Genomic DNA, 13,420 nt, shown 5'->3' with positions numbered 1-13,420 from the left:
GACACGCAACCAAAACAATTATGTGTGTATGGTAAATCTATTTAAATATATACAATTATTTTAAATAAAATATGTTAACAGTGATCAACGATCAGTCAAAACCTAAAGTAAGAGTAGTTCAAATTAAAATATCTGTAATTACATTCTGACTCAGACATCTTAACTCCAGATATCTCAATTAAATTCTGACTAACCACTGATTAAAAGTTACCTTTAATTCAGCACATTTAAAGACATAATTATTTATTACCCATTTCATTTTAAGATATCTGAAAGGTATTAGTCAAAACAAAAGTCAACATTTCTTTGACTTGAGTTTACTCGTCGCAATTCCTTTTTAAGAGATCTTTTGCGCGGCTCCATGTAAAATGTCTACTTCAGTTTATGACTGAAGTTAGTTCTTCCCTGTTAGTTGTTTTCTGACACTTTGTATCTTTATGCAGAAAAACAATGAGTCGCTGGTGGAAATGTACTCAATTACTGTACAAATGGGCAATTTTCAGGTAGTGGTATATTTACTTTAAGTAGTTTTCTTTATGCTATTTTCTACTTCACTACATTTCAGAGGGAGATGCAGTAGCCTTCTTTTAACTCCACTGCACTTATCAAGCAGTCATTGTTACCAGCTCCTTTACAGGTAGGATTTTTAATTCAAAACCTCTGTTACATTTTTTAAAAATAATATTTTTTTTTATAGATACAACAGCATATAAAGTAGTAATTATTAGCTCGACCTTTACTTCCATTAAAATGCTTGTTCCACAATAATGTTAATAACAATACATCGTATAAAGTAATACATTCCAAAGCTTTTCATAATTTAAATATTTTTTTGCTAATGATACTTCTGTGCTATGATTGAAATAAAGTCTTGACGCAGGCGGCATTACTATTTTGTATTTAATAAAAAATAATTTAGGATCTGAGTACTTCTTACACCACTGCCAATGGTACATTTGTGAATGTGGATGTGTCATGTTAAAATAAAACATGAAAAAATACAAAGAAAATAATGAAATTAAATATTCATGCTTTTAAAGAATCCACAGAGAAACCCGTGTTAATGATGATGGTTTATTTGTCTTATTCTTTCCACTTATTAGTTACTACATATTGTACATTATAAGGCCTGACCACACCTGTGTCACCGGAACGGGGGTTTCTCTGTCCGAAGCAACATGCAAGCTCCAGATATACGTAACGCTGCATTTCACAGATATAACCGTAATGTGCAACCGTCGGTCCTAAAGCACGCGCCATTTAGACCGAGACGCTGCACTTGACAGCTTAAATTGAGGGCAAGCGTCGCTGTGACGCCCACTGCTGCCCCTACCGCTCGTGACGTAGTCCACGGTCCCCCCTTTCCAGGGAGTTCTAGATGTTTCTGTTATCGATTGCTTTGTCCACCAATCACATACGGGTTAGGGTGTGACGCGGCCAATCACGGACGTGCGGGGGCGGGTTCGAGAGAATCCGCGAGTCTGAGGCAGAGCCGCTGGGTGATGAGAGGGGGCCGCCGAGGAGAGGGAGAATCCGGTCTGGACATCACCGCTCCCTGGGATTACTCTCAATGAGTTCGCTATAAACAGCTCGACTTACATAACAGCTAGTAATTCAGTTAGTGCTCCCTTCAGCTAGCCTTCTCGTAGTTGTTATCCAGAGCACAGCACGCGCGCTTTTAATTACAAGTCGTTTAGGGATAGACCGTCATCGTATGCAACTGTTGTGGTGCGTCGTTTTCGGAGGATAATTCACAAGAGGTGCATTTTAGACGCGCATCATGTCAGTGGTAGGGATCGATGTGGGTTACCAAAACTGTTACATCGGTGTGGCCAGGAGCGGTGGCATTGAGACCATTGCCAACGAGTACAGTGACAGATGCACGCCGTAAGTATAAATATTGACAATCGTCATCGCCGTGAAAATGTGGTCTGTCTGCGAGTTTATTACGCAATGATTGCAAACTGGAGGCGCACTGAGGGATGATGGTGTACAGGCAGCAGGGTGGGGGGGGGGGTGGTGGTGGTGCATGTGATGCGGCCTCTAGCTATGGGTCTATTCTCCATCACAGCAGGTTAACGTATAGGTCAAAATGTCGCTTTCTGAAATGACCCCTCCGGCAAACCAGCACAGTGTACTTTAAAGTTGACTGAGACGAGTAACTTAAAGAAAACAGGATGTTATTTAGAGGACATAGCATGTTAATGTGTCAGTGCTGTATGCTGTGAAGGAAAAATAAACATGTTTTTTGATATGACATGGTGATAGTGCGCCTATCAGGGCCGGCCAAAAAAGCTAAATCCTCTATAAGTACCAGCCCAGAATTAACAGGGAATTAATGGTGTATCCCATTTTATTCATGGAGGGTGTAACGAATGAACTAATCTTACAATACTAAGACATTTCCATGTAGGTGTCTGACTCTGAGGGACATGTATCAGGCCAACTGGAGGACATTTGCTGCAGCGTCCTGCAAAAACAGGGATGTGCAGCTGGAACAGGGAGAAAGAGCGTTGCACCTTTAAGTGAATGGGGATATTTCTGTGGCAAGGTGAAACCAGGGAGTGACTTGTCACTGTCAGCCGGTTTGAAATGGATCCCTGAACCTCGTGTGACTAGACGCATTTATCTTTGTCAGTAGAGACAATGGTCTGCAGTTTGTCTGCTAAAAGAGATAAGAGTCATACGAGTCGGGGGATGTAATATTTTGAGCTTACTTACTTTTGAAGGTGAACTGTTCCGTCTCACTGCCCTAGTTTGTGGCTCTTCCTCAGACTCCCTTGTGACATTTCCTAAAATTGAAATCTCTCGGCACTCGACATTGGATTCTGTCTGCGACATTCAGTCAATTAGAGTTGCGCCTCGTCTGCCACATCTGGTTAACGGGGTTATTTCTGCCGTAGCCTAAACCTAATTTGCTGATGCTCTTGTCTCCCATCAAGGGCTTGCGTATCTTTGGCCTCCAAAAACCGCATGATTGGAAATGCAGCCAAGAGTCAAGTAAGATCGCCCACGGCAGTTTGTCTAAATTTCTGTAATGAATGCAACATTACACTGAAATGATTGGATAAATTGTTAAAGTTGTACTGAGCGTCTCCTTATTTCAGATGACAACAAACTTCAAAAACACAGTGCATGGATTCAAAAAGTTCCACGGCAGAGCGTTTGATGACCCATTTATCCAGGCGGAAAAACCCAAACTGCCTTACAGCTTACATAAACTGCCCAATGGAAACACTGGAATCAAGGTGAATTACTGTTTTTTCCCCCCCTTTCTCCTTTTCCTATTCAAATTCCAACCATGATGCTCACAAGTGAATGGGATGCTTTTTGAAATTCACCTCCAAACAACTCATTGGCTGGATGCTCAATACGCCGTACCTTCTAGCCTCTGATTGGCCTCCGCAGGTCCTAACTGTGTGACGTTTACAGGTGCGTTATTTGGATGAGGACAAAGTGTTCACCGTGGAGCAGATCACAGGGATGCTGCTCACCAAGCTGAAGGAGACGTCAGAGAGCGCCCTGAAGAAGCCCGTGGTGGACTGTGTCATCTCTGTGAGTGAGGAAGAAACGTGACAGAAAGACCGTCAGCAGAATTCACAAACTGGTTTAGCTTTGTGAATTGTGTACTGAGCTGTGCTTTGTTGTACAGGTCCCGAGTTTCTTCACAGACGCCGAAAGGCGGTCGGTGTTTGACGCGTCTCAGATAGCAGGGCTGAACTGTTTACGGCTCATTAATGATACCACCGCAGGTCAGTGTTCTCGGCGAAATTGATCACGGTGACATTTTTTTTTGTGTGGGTGCAAAAAGACAAAAAGTGGAAAGACGGTTAGTTTGCGTGTCCAGCTTTGTATATTTCACTAACTCTTGCTAAGCTTATACGTAGGTGCAGACTGAACTCTTACGAGGCAATAGTAGAAAAATGTAACTCCACCAACAGTAGAATATCTTTCCTTTTTAATATTTGTGTTTCACTTGTGTTTTGGATTCAGTGGCGTTGGCCTACGGGATCTACAAGCAGGACCTTCCTACTCTAGAAGAGAGGCCAAGAAACGTGGTGTTTGTTGATATGGGACATTCATCATTCCAGGTCTCCATCACTGCCTTCAACAAAGGAAAACTCAAGGTTAGACCTTTCGCCTTTTACCCGCCCCCCCAAACCTCGATTCACTCCTACACCTGCAGCTTTTGAAACCCAAAACTCAAAGAGTCGATTCTGCCCCGCCAGGTCCTCGCCACCGCGTTTGACCTGTACCTCGGTGGGCGCAATTTTGACGAGGCGCTGGTCGACTACTTCTGCGAGGAGTTCAAGAGCAAGTACAAGCTCAACGTGAGGGAGAACCAAAGGGCTCTGCTGCGGCTGCACCAGGAGTGCGAGAAGCTGAAGAAGCTGATGAGTGCCAACTCCTCCGACCTGCCTCTGAACATAGAGTGCTTCATGAACGACATCGATGTTTCCGGCAGGATGAACAGGTGCAACTTTTACTCCTTAGTTGTGCGTCTCTTCGGTGGAAACAACCCGGCATTATAAATAACGTTTGTTCTTCATGTGCAACCGATAGGGGCCAGTTTGAAGACATGAGCGCTCAGTATCTGATGAGAGTAGAGATGCCACTGAAGGCAGTTCTTGAACAATCAAGTATGTGCCGCAAATTTGGTTGAATTTGCATATATATACTGTATATAGTAAAAGTACTCAGTCCTGTGTGTGTGTGTGTGTGTTTGTGGGCAGAGCTGAGTCGGGATGATATCTATGCTGTGGAGGTAGTGGGAGGAGCCACGAGGATCCCGGCTGTCAAAGAGAGGATCGCCAAGTTTTTCGGCAAAGACATCAGCACCACGCTCAACGCCGACGAAGCCGTCGCTAGAGGCTGTGCACTTCAGGTGCGGCTCGCCTCTCGACACCCGACAGATAATGTTTTTCTAGTCTCCGATGCACGGAACAAATATTCTGTAGCTTGTGAGATATCATTTAATTGTGTGTGTGTGTGTGTGTGTGTGTGTGTGTGTGTGCGGTCTGTTTCGGTGCAGTGTGCAATTTTGTCTCCAGCATTTAAGGTGCGCGAATTCTCCATCACCGACGTGGTTCCCTTTCCCATCACTCTTCGCTGGAAAACACCAACAGAGGATGGATTGGGGTGAGGAAATTTGGACCATATCTTAATTATGTATGGCAGTACTAATATACATATAACAAGCCATTATATTTCTCTTTATGTGGTAAATCAGGCCAGGTCAGCGAGTTTGAAGATGCAGTATTTGCTGACTGAGCTTTTTCTTTTCCTCACCTCACTGCATTTTTTGGTCACAGAGAGTGTGAGGTGTTCAGTAAGAACCACGCTGCTCCATTTTCCAAAGTGATCACCTTTCACAAGAAGGAGCCCTTTGACCTCGAAGCCTTCTACAGCTGCCCTCAAGAGCTCCCCTACCCAGACCACAGGATAGGTAACTCTGCCCACTCAAAGTCAGTCACACCTGCCAGTAACACAGTTGTTACGTGGGATATCAGTTTGTAACATCCGTCTCTGAGGGGGGGGGGGATACGTTGAGGGCGTTTAATTGAAGCTCTTGAACAAACTCCTCATTTTGTTCCCATCTGCCACCAGGATGCTTCTCTGTGCAGAACGTGGCTCCCCAGCCGGACGGAGAAAGCTCGAAAGTGAAGGTGAAAGTGCGCGTCAACGTCCACGGCATCTTCAGCGTGTCCAGCGCCTCTCTGATCGAGAAGCAGAAAGGGGAGGGAGAGGACATGCAAATCGACTCGGAGCCAATGGTGCAGAACGAAGGCCGGGCAGAGGACCAGGTAAGATGGTTTTACAAAGAAAACAAATGTACGGCTTCCTTTGCATTTGTCTAATGCACAGAAACTGTTTATATTGCTTTTTTTTTTAACTATACCCTGACTTTGATAAAGCAGCTGAATGAGTGTTTTGTCTCAGACCAAAATGCAGGTGGACCAGGAAGGCCAAAGCCAGGGGGACCAGCAGAGCGAGGACAACGGTTCCAGCAGTAAGGTCAGCTGGACTTGGAAACTGTAGAATTACAAAAGACGTTACGGGAGGTCTAAAGTGGTTTCTGGTTTCCAAACTCTAGGAGGGGGCGTCTGGGGATAAGCCGGACCCAGCAGCAGGGGCGAGCAAACCCAAACCCAAAGTGAAGAGCATCGAGCTGCCCATCGTGGCCAACAACATCCGACAGCTCGACAGCGACGTCCTCAACGACTTCGTGGATTATGAGGCGAGTGGCGAGTCACGGCCTGATTGAAATGCTGTTTTATGATTTACGATGTTATTAGTCAGACAGCATTATATTTAAGGTATTGCTGCTATTGTCTTTGCTGTCCTGTGACATCGTTTGTTTGTTTCCCCTCACAGCATCAGATGATTATCCAGGACAAACTGGTGAAAGAGCAGAATGACGCTAAAAACGCCGTTGAGGAGTACGTGTACGACCTGCGGGACAAACTTTGTGGGATCTATGAAAAGTACATCACTGAGGATGTGAGCGCTGCTTTCTTACATACTTCTGAACGTACCAAGCAGGTTTTCCTCTTCTGTGTTTACTTAAAATCGGTTTTATGTTTGGCCATTAAATACCAGGACAGTAACCGGCTGAGCCTGATGCTGGAGGACACAGAGAACTGGCTGTATGAGGACGGAGAGGACCAACCCAAACACGTCTACGAGGAGAAGCTGGATGCACTCAGGGTTTGTTTTTATCTTTTTATTTCAATATCAACATGGGATTTTAACTAACTACTAGAAGAGGTGAAAGTTAAGGTTGAAGTGAGAATAACCGTCAACATTTACGTCATTTTCTAGAGGTTGGGTCAACCCATTCAGGATCGGCACAGAGAGCACGAGGACAGGCCGCGGGCTTTTGAAGAGCTGGGAAAGAAACTGCAACTCTACATGAAGTTTGTGGATTCCTACAAGCAGAAGGTAAATCCCCTTTGATCGAGGGATGCAATGCATTTACACACCTTGAATAATTGAATGATAATTGTTTCTTAATGCGTTCTACCTGTGTGATATTTAACACACTGGTAAAAATGGTTGCGTCACATGAATGCCTTATTGGTTTGGTTTCAGTAGATGTGACTTTGGTCATCTTCTCCCCTAGGATGAGCGGTACCTGCATCTGAGTGCAGAGGAAATGCTCACCGTGGAGCGGTGTGTGAATGACAGCATGGTTTGGATGAACAGCAGGATGAACGCACAGAGTAAACTCGGCGTTACTCAAGACCCCGTCGTCAAAGTAGCAGACATCATCGCCAAAATACAGGTATGAGAAGATTTCAGTATTGATCTAATTAGCGGTGAGGTTCTTTTGCCAACAATGTCTATGCTTCTTACTCACCAGGAACTGGAGGACAGATGTAATCCAGTGATCAACAGGCAGAAGCCCGCGGTGGAGGAGGAGGAGGCCCCCGAAGTGAACGACCAAAACAGTGAAGCTCATAATGGCCCCGCAGCCAAGCAAGCAGCGGAAGGGAAGGGAGACGCGAAGGGAAGCCAGCAGACGAAGCCCGGCACCAAAGAGATGGAGGTGGACTGAGAGGAACCATCGCCGCGTTTTACCACAACTGAGCATTTAGACAGTAGAAACATCAAAACCTGGGACCATTTCTCAATCTTCACCCCGCCCCCCCCCCCCCCCTCATTGGACTTAACCTTTTTGAGGTTTTTGTTTTCATCCTTGTGTGTGACAATGGTGTGCTTTACTCTCTCTAAGATTTGACATACTTAATAAATGAAAGAATGATGCAATAGATGAAGCTCTGATTGTGACGTTAAACTGTTTCCTCCGTGCCTCACAGGAAGGCCCCCTCTGTGTCTCTTAGTCCAGTGTCTGCAGTAAATCCTTTCCCTCCACCTAGTGCTGTCCAAATACTTGCTATTGGGGAACTATTTATTTGTATGCAATGATACAAATTATATATATATATATTTGTATCTAATGAGTTTGAAATGATGTCCATGTCTAGAAACTGTAAATACTATTTTAGTAAATAAAAGCAGCTAGCGTATGTAATATATGTACACAAAGATACATATTCCTAGTACAATGGCAATGCTGGATACACCGAATCTCTTTAGGAAGTGATTAGTTGCCTATTTCCTTTTTGTTTTCTTGCATTTTTCCACACTTAAATCAAGGGATTTAAAGAATAATGTTTATGGAGCCCTGAAGTTAATGAATAAATTGGACTTTAAGAAATACTAATAAGGTGAATAACAACAGATGAAATGTTTAATGCAATCAGGAAATTATGAAATAAACCAATACCTTTTTAGTTTTTTAAAAATAACTTTATTGTTGTCGTTTTTATTTAATTCCAGCAGTTTTAATTTAGATTTTCTTTTTTCCAAAGTGTATTTTTAAAGTTTGTATTTCAAAAAAGTATTTTCTTCTAATTACTTTTAATTCACAATGCCAGTCTTTAATCAAGACAAACGTTTAAGGTAATTTTTCAAGCAGAAATGCCAAACATTTGCTCTTTTGTTTTGTATAATTATACAATGAATACCTTAGTATTTTTCATTATTTTAATATATTTAAAACAAATGATTAATCAGTAAAGTAATCATCAGAGTAAGCGACTATGAAACCAGTCATTAGTTACAGCCCTCGATGAAACAACATAAAAAGTATTTCACCATGTTCATGGATATATTTAATATCTAAGGCACTGATTGTTTACGTCACAATATATTATCTACCTATTTAATTTTAGACCGTTTGGTTCTCTTTAGAATGAATGCATAACCTAATATGTTAGTTTCAGGTTATGACCTAATTACACGATACAAATACAAGCTTTGAATACAAGCCTAAATGTACAAACACACGAACTAACATGGCAGGTATTGTAAACAGCAAAATAGGTCACGTGCGGGACTGTGGCGTCTGGGACGTGTAAAGAAAAGAAAAGTAGGCGTGGTAAACAAGAACCCTGTTTGTTGTCATGTGACGTAGCGTGTGACGCGGCCACGAAGAGTAACGGGCGGATATTTTCAAAATGGAAGAAAGTGCAAAGTTTTGGAGGGGAACACAAGAACAACATCTATTTGCCCTCTGAGGACGCGCACGCCGACTATCGATGCACTCCGTCGGTTGAGGAACATTATTACAAACGCGGATGAATCTGGAAGCCGAAAACCAGCCACGATGAGTGCATCGATCGGCGATAGGATCGAGGTGAGTGACCCTTTCGTGAGGCTAACGCCCACAAGCCTCCTTTAAACTAGCTCTGTTTGTCAACGTTAGCTAAAGTTACGATAGAGGCTAGCTGTTAAATAGCTGCTTCAGCCGTGTGTTTAACGCAGTTCATTCAATTTGAGATATTTAACTGAAATGTTTCAAACGTTCAACTGTCCGCTAATATTGCTACGTTAACGCCATTTAATTAGCCAACTGTGTTAGCATTAGCTTCTTTATCGTTTCGTCTTGTTTGTTGAATCATGGTCGTGTTTTGTTTAACTTGCTATATTAGTCTATTTGACGCCGTGTTGGCCATCAGCCTCATGTTGCAGCCTCAGTACCTCAGTGTGTAACCTCACCCGGACTCTCTCGGGACAAACAGTGTTCCTCCTCCTCCTCATTGCATCTGTTTGGTTGTTCACCATGCTGCTGCTGCTGCTGCTGCTTGGAAACGGCTCCAAGTGGTCCTCGTTAGCGGGAAGAGAGCCGGGGTAATTAGAGGCTTCGGTTGGTCATAATGACAGCGTCAGGTGTCCGTGGCTTGTGTGACAGTTAACAGTTTGTTGTGGGAGGATTTCTCCCGTGCGAAGTCGCTGGATTTGGGGGGGATTCTTGTTTGGCTGCACACACATCCGATATGCTGCAGGCTAGAGGAACGAGGTTTGATCGAGGTGTTCACTGTTTCTTCCAAAATCTCTGCGCTGACACCCAAGCCGGCAGAGATGAGGAGAAGTGTTTGTCTTATGCGGAGGAGCTGAGGATCGAGGTATCACGTTTGATGGGATCAAAATAGGATTAATTTTAAATCTGAAAACCACAGTTTAATATCTCTGGTTCTGCAAATACAATGTGTTGTGTGTGTGAAACTCATCCTTCATCGTTTTCTTTCTTCTGATGCAGGATTTTAAGGTCCTCACCCTCCTCGGCAAAGGCTCCTTTGCATGTGTTTACCGGGCAAAATCAGTGAAGACCGGCCTGGAGGTTGCTATCAAAACGGTAAGAATCCCACCATTTATCTCCCAGTCAGTGATGTAAGGTAATCACAGCATGCTTTAGACTCTCAACCAACTCCCAAGCTGTTGCCCGCTGGAACTGTTTGGATTATTAGACCTTAGCTGTCTCCCGAGGGCCTCTTGTGGTCCCTTGACTCCCCACAAATGAGGTCTGAACAGTTCACTCTCTTTGTTGGCGACAGATTGACTATTAGCCACCAGAAAAAAAACCCCACCGTGCAAGAGCGTTGATCCTGTGAGTGGCAGGTGTGTAATTATCTGTGTTGTTCCCATCTGCAGATTGACAAAAAAGCGATGCACAAAGCCGGTATGGTCCAGCGTGTGATCAACGAGGTGGAGATTCAGTGCCGGTTGAAACATCCTTCCATACTTGAGGTAACGTTGGCCGGGCACAACGCATTTCTGTCGATACTGTAGCTTATTGTTACGTCACATGAAGTCTGCTGTGGCTCTCACTTGTTCAGACATACACTTTAAGAACACAACTAACTTCCTGATGTGCCAGATTTTCAGTTAAAGACAAACGCCACTAATTGCAGGATTAGTTTTTGGCACAGCCCACCTACAGTTACGGTCCCTGATGCCTGCGCTTGAGTCTGCTGATCTGAGCTTTGTGTTGTCATGGTTATGTGACGTGGAGCTTCTGTAGTTTCTTTGTTAGATTAACCAGGAGGACCGCCTCTTTGTCTCGATACTGGAGGAAATTTGACCACATCTTTTGGACCACATCAATACAACACTTTTTGATAGTTTCACCATTAAGGTGAAATGTGTTACTAATATATTTCCTGTGCCTTCTCACTGTGCCACGATAATAAATACTGTATTGTGTCTTTATCTAAGCTGTACAACTACTTTGAGGACAGCAACTATGTGTACTTGGTGTTGGAGATGTGCCACAGTGGGGAGATGAGTCGGTACCTGAAAGAGCGGGAAATGTCTTTCTCCGAGGACGAAGGTCAGGAAACTATTTTACTTTGGCGATATCATTTTGAATTCTGTTGCAGGACATGGGTTTAGTGAGGCTAATTTTTTTTTATTTTTGCTCCACAGCGAGACATTTCATGCATCAGATAGTGAAAGGAATGCTTTATCTACACACCCACGGCATCTTGCATCGAGATCTGACGCTGGCCAACCTTTTGTTGACGAGCAACTTGAACGTTAAGATAGCGGACTTTGGCCTGGCCACTCAGCTCAAACTCCCAACTGAAAAGCACTTCACCATGTGCGGCACTCCTAACTACATCTCCCCGGAGGTGGCCACTCGCAGCGCCCACGGTCTGGAATCGGACGTCTGGTCACTGGGCTGCATGTTCTACGCCTTTCTGATGGGCCACCCCCCGTTTGACACGGACACGGTCAAACACACTCTGTCCAAAGTGGTTCTCGGGGAGTACGAGATGCCTGGCCACGTTTCTTTAGAGGCTCGGGACCTGATCCATCTCCTGCTGCAGAGGGACCCCGCCCACCGGCCCAGCCTCTCCGCGGTGCTGGACCACCCGTTCATGACCCAAAACCTGCTGCTCAGGACCAAGGAGCTGGGGCCGGGGGACGAAGGCTCCATGGACAGCGGCATTGCCACCATCTCCACAGCCTGCACCTCCTCCACCTCGGCCAGCAGCAATAGCCGCCTCCAGAGGAGAACCAGGCACGTGATTGGCTCCGCCCTGCCGAACCGAATGGCGCCTATTCCAACTCTTCCGCGCCAGCCCTGTTGTGAAGACGGAGACCTGTGGCAGCAGCCTCCGGCGGACATTTTCCACCGAGAGGGAAGGAGCCGGGGGGTTCAGGGTGGAGACGGTGGGCAGCCTCACTCTCGCTACCTGAGGAGGGCTCACTCTTCAGACCGCTCCAGCTCGTCGGCCTCAGGCCACGGGTCGAGTCACGCTGAGCTGGGCAGATGCCACTCAGAGGAGACTCTTACTGGTTTGGGAAGACCGGTCTTCCCAATGTCCTCCACTCCGCACCCATTTTCAGAGCACGGAAAGCACCCTTCTCCCCCTGTCAAGCAGTCACCAAAGTAAGAAGTCTCTCTATTTATGATCGTCTTTTCATATTTTCTATAAAATAGAATGAGACTAACGGATTGCACTTTCTGTTTCAGTCCTGGGTATTTGTTTCCCACACAGACTGCACATCCGCCAAACTTGCAATTTCAAGACCTGGAGGGAGTTACAAATTGGCTCAATAATGAGGGTAAGATTTAGGTTTTTCCATTATCTGTGCGTATCAGAGATTTCAGCATTGTTACTTCAGTTTTAATCCCTCAGCTGCTGTTCTCATTCAGGGGAACGTAGAGGCCAGTGTAGTCTCCAGCCACGCCTGTGAGACTGAATATGAATGAGGGGGAATAAAACTCGATGAATGAATCTTAAAACACAATTCCAACCAGATGCGTAACCAGATCTATACAACTATTTCCTCTTCTTTCTCAGCTTCTGGGCAGAGGCCCGCAGACAGCAGCGCTCACAGCAGCGGCGGCGGCAGCTTCCACAGCAGCAGAGGTCCTCTTGGGGTTCACAATTCGCGGACAGACAAGCCCATGAGCCGAGGCGCGAACCCCCACCACAACCTGCACTCCAACTCCGACTCGTACCGGGAAAATATACCCGGAGCAGAGTTCCAACCTCCTCACGGCGGTGAATTAAAGCTCCCTTCAGCCAAACCCAGTGTGGACAAAGAGAAGAAGACGCTGAGAGACATCGTCCCGCCGCTGTGCGCGTCCAGACTAAAGCCCATCAGACAGAAGACCAAAAATGCAGTTGTAAGATATCGCACATATTCTTTTGATAACCTCTTACATGTTCGCCGTGTCAGCAGATGAGACCATGGTCCTATTTGTTTCCTACAGGTGAGCGTCCTGGACACGGGTGAAGTGTGTATGGAGTTGTTAAAATGCCACAGTGGTCAAGAGAGGGTCAAAGAAGTCCTTCGGATCTCCTGCGACGGTTCGATGGTGAGCTCACTGAATTATGTCTCCGATATGTTCCACACAACATCATATGGTGGCATATTATGATATCAAGCTTGTTATTATCGTCTCTTTTAGGTGACAATATACCAGCCCAACGGTGGGAAGGGGTTTCCTGTCCTGGACTGTCCTCCTGCTCCTCCTGAAGATATTCTGATTTGTAGCTACGAGGACCTTCCAGGTATTGTGATGGATGCATCAAACCCAGTAGCTTCAGCTTGTATAAGA

The 13,420-nt window shown here is 45.1% G+C and overlaps 2 protein-coding genes across 3 annotated transcripts in view; both read left to right on the top strand.

Moving 5' to 3' along the window:
* Nucleotides 1-1,499: 1,499 nt before the first annotated feature.
* On the top strand, nt 1,500-7,772 carry hspa4l (heat shock protein 4 like). Its single transcript, XM_068726421.1, has 19 exons — nt 1,500-1,887; nt 2,943-3,000; nt 3,108-3,248; nt 3,433-3,555; nt 3,653-3,752; nt 3,994-4,127; nt 4,230-4,474; nt 4,564-4,640; nt 4,734-4,885; nt 5,033-5,139; nt 5,313-5,446; nt 5,608-5,804; nt 5,941-6,015; nt 6,095-6,238; nt 6,376-6,501; nt 6,601-6,708; nt 6,823-6,942; nt 7,124-7,285; nt 7,364-7,772. Exons 1-19 carry the CDS (start codon nt 1,781-1,783, stop codon nt 7,556-7,558), a joined length of 2,505 nt encoding a protein of 834 aa, XP_068582522.1. The 5' UTR covers nt 1,500-1,780; the 3' UTR covers nt 7,559-7,772.
* Nucleotides 7,773-9,011: 1,239 nt separating this feature from the next.
* The window catches only part of plk4 (polo-like kinase 4 (Drosophila)), a 6,369-nt gene continuing 1,960 nt past the window's right edge, over nt 9,012-13,420 (top strand). Inside the window, exons 1-9 of one of the 2 annotated variants that reach the window (XM_068726274.1) lie at nt 9,012-9,202; nt 10,106-10,201; nt 10,498-10,593; nt 11,062-11,176; nt 11,272-12,241; nt 12,326-12,417; nt 12,657-12,985; nt 13,073-13,177; nt 13,271-13,373. In XM_068726274.1, the coding sequence (XP_068582375.1) occupies nt 9,173-9,202; nt 10,106-10,201; nt 10,498-10,593; nt 11,062-11,176; nt 11,272-12,241; nt 12,326-12,417; nt 12,657-12,985; nt 13,073-13,177; nt 13,271-13,373 (1,936 nt within the window). In that variant the 5' untranslated portion in view covers nt 9,012-9,172. Of the gene's footprint in view, nt 9,203-9,808; nt 9,972-10,105; nt 10,202-10,497; nt 10,594-11,061; nt 11,177-11,271; nt 12,242-12,325; nt 12,418-12,656; nt 12,986-13,072; nt 13,178-13,270; nt 13,374-13,420 lie in introns of those variants that run through there. The other variant, XM_068726273.1, reaches the window with a different exon arrangement.

Source organism: Cebidichthys violaceus, unplaced genomic scaffold (genome assembly GCF_023349555.1).
Source record: "Cebidichthys violaceus isolate CVI_PGR_0920_01 unplaced genomic scaffold, fCebVio1.0.p SCAF_39, whole genome shotgun sequence".
NCBI classification, from domain to species: Eukaryota; Metazoa; Chordata; class Actinopteri; order Perciformes; family Stichaeidae; genus Cebidichthys; species Cebidichthys violaceus.
This window is presented reverse-complemented; position numbering and strand designations above follow the sequence as displayed.

Coding starts and splice junctions, on each gene's coding strand:
- hspa4l (XM_068726421.1), top strand. CDS start 1,781: ATGTCAGTGGTAGGGATCGATGTGGGTTACCAAAACTGTTACATCGGT. Junction 4,475..4,563: donor GTTTCCGGCAGGATGAACAG/GTGCAACTTTTA, acceptor TGCAACCGATAG/GGGCCAGTTTGAAGACATGA. Junction 6,502..6,600: donor AAAAGTACATCACTGAGGAT/GTGAGCGCTGCT, acceptor ATTAAATACCAG/GACAGTAACCGGCTGAGCCT.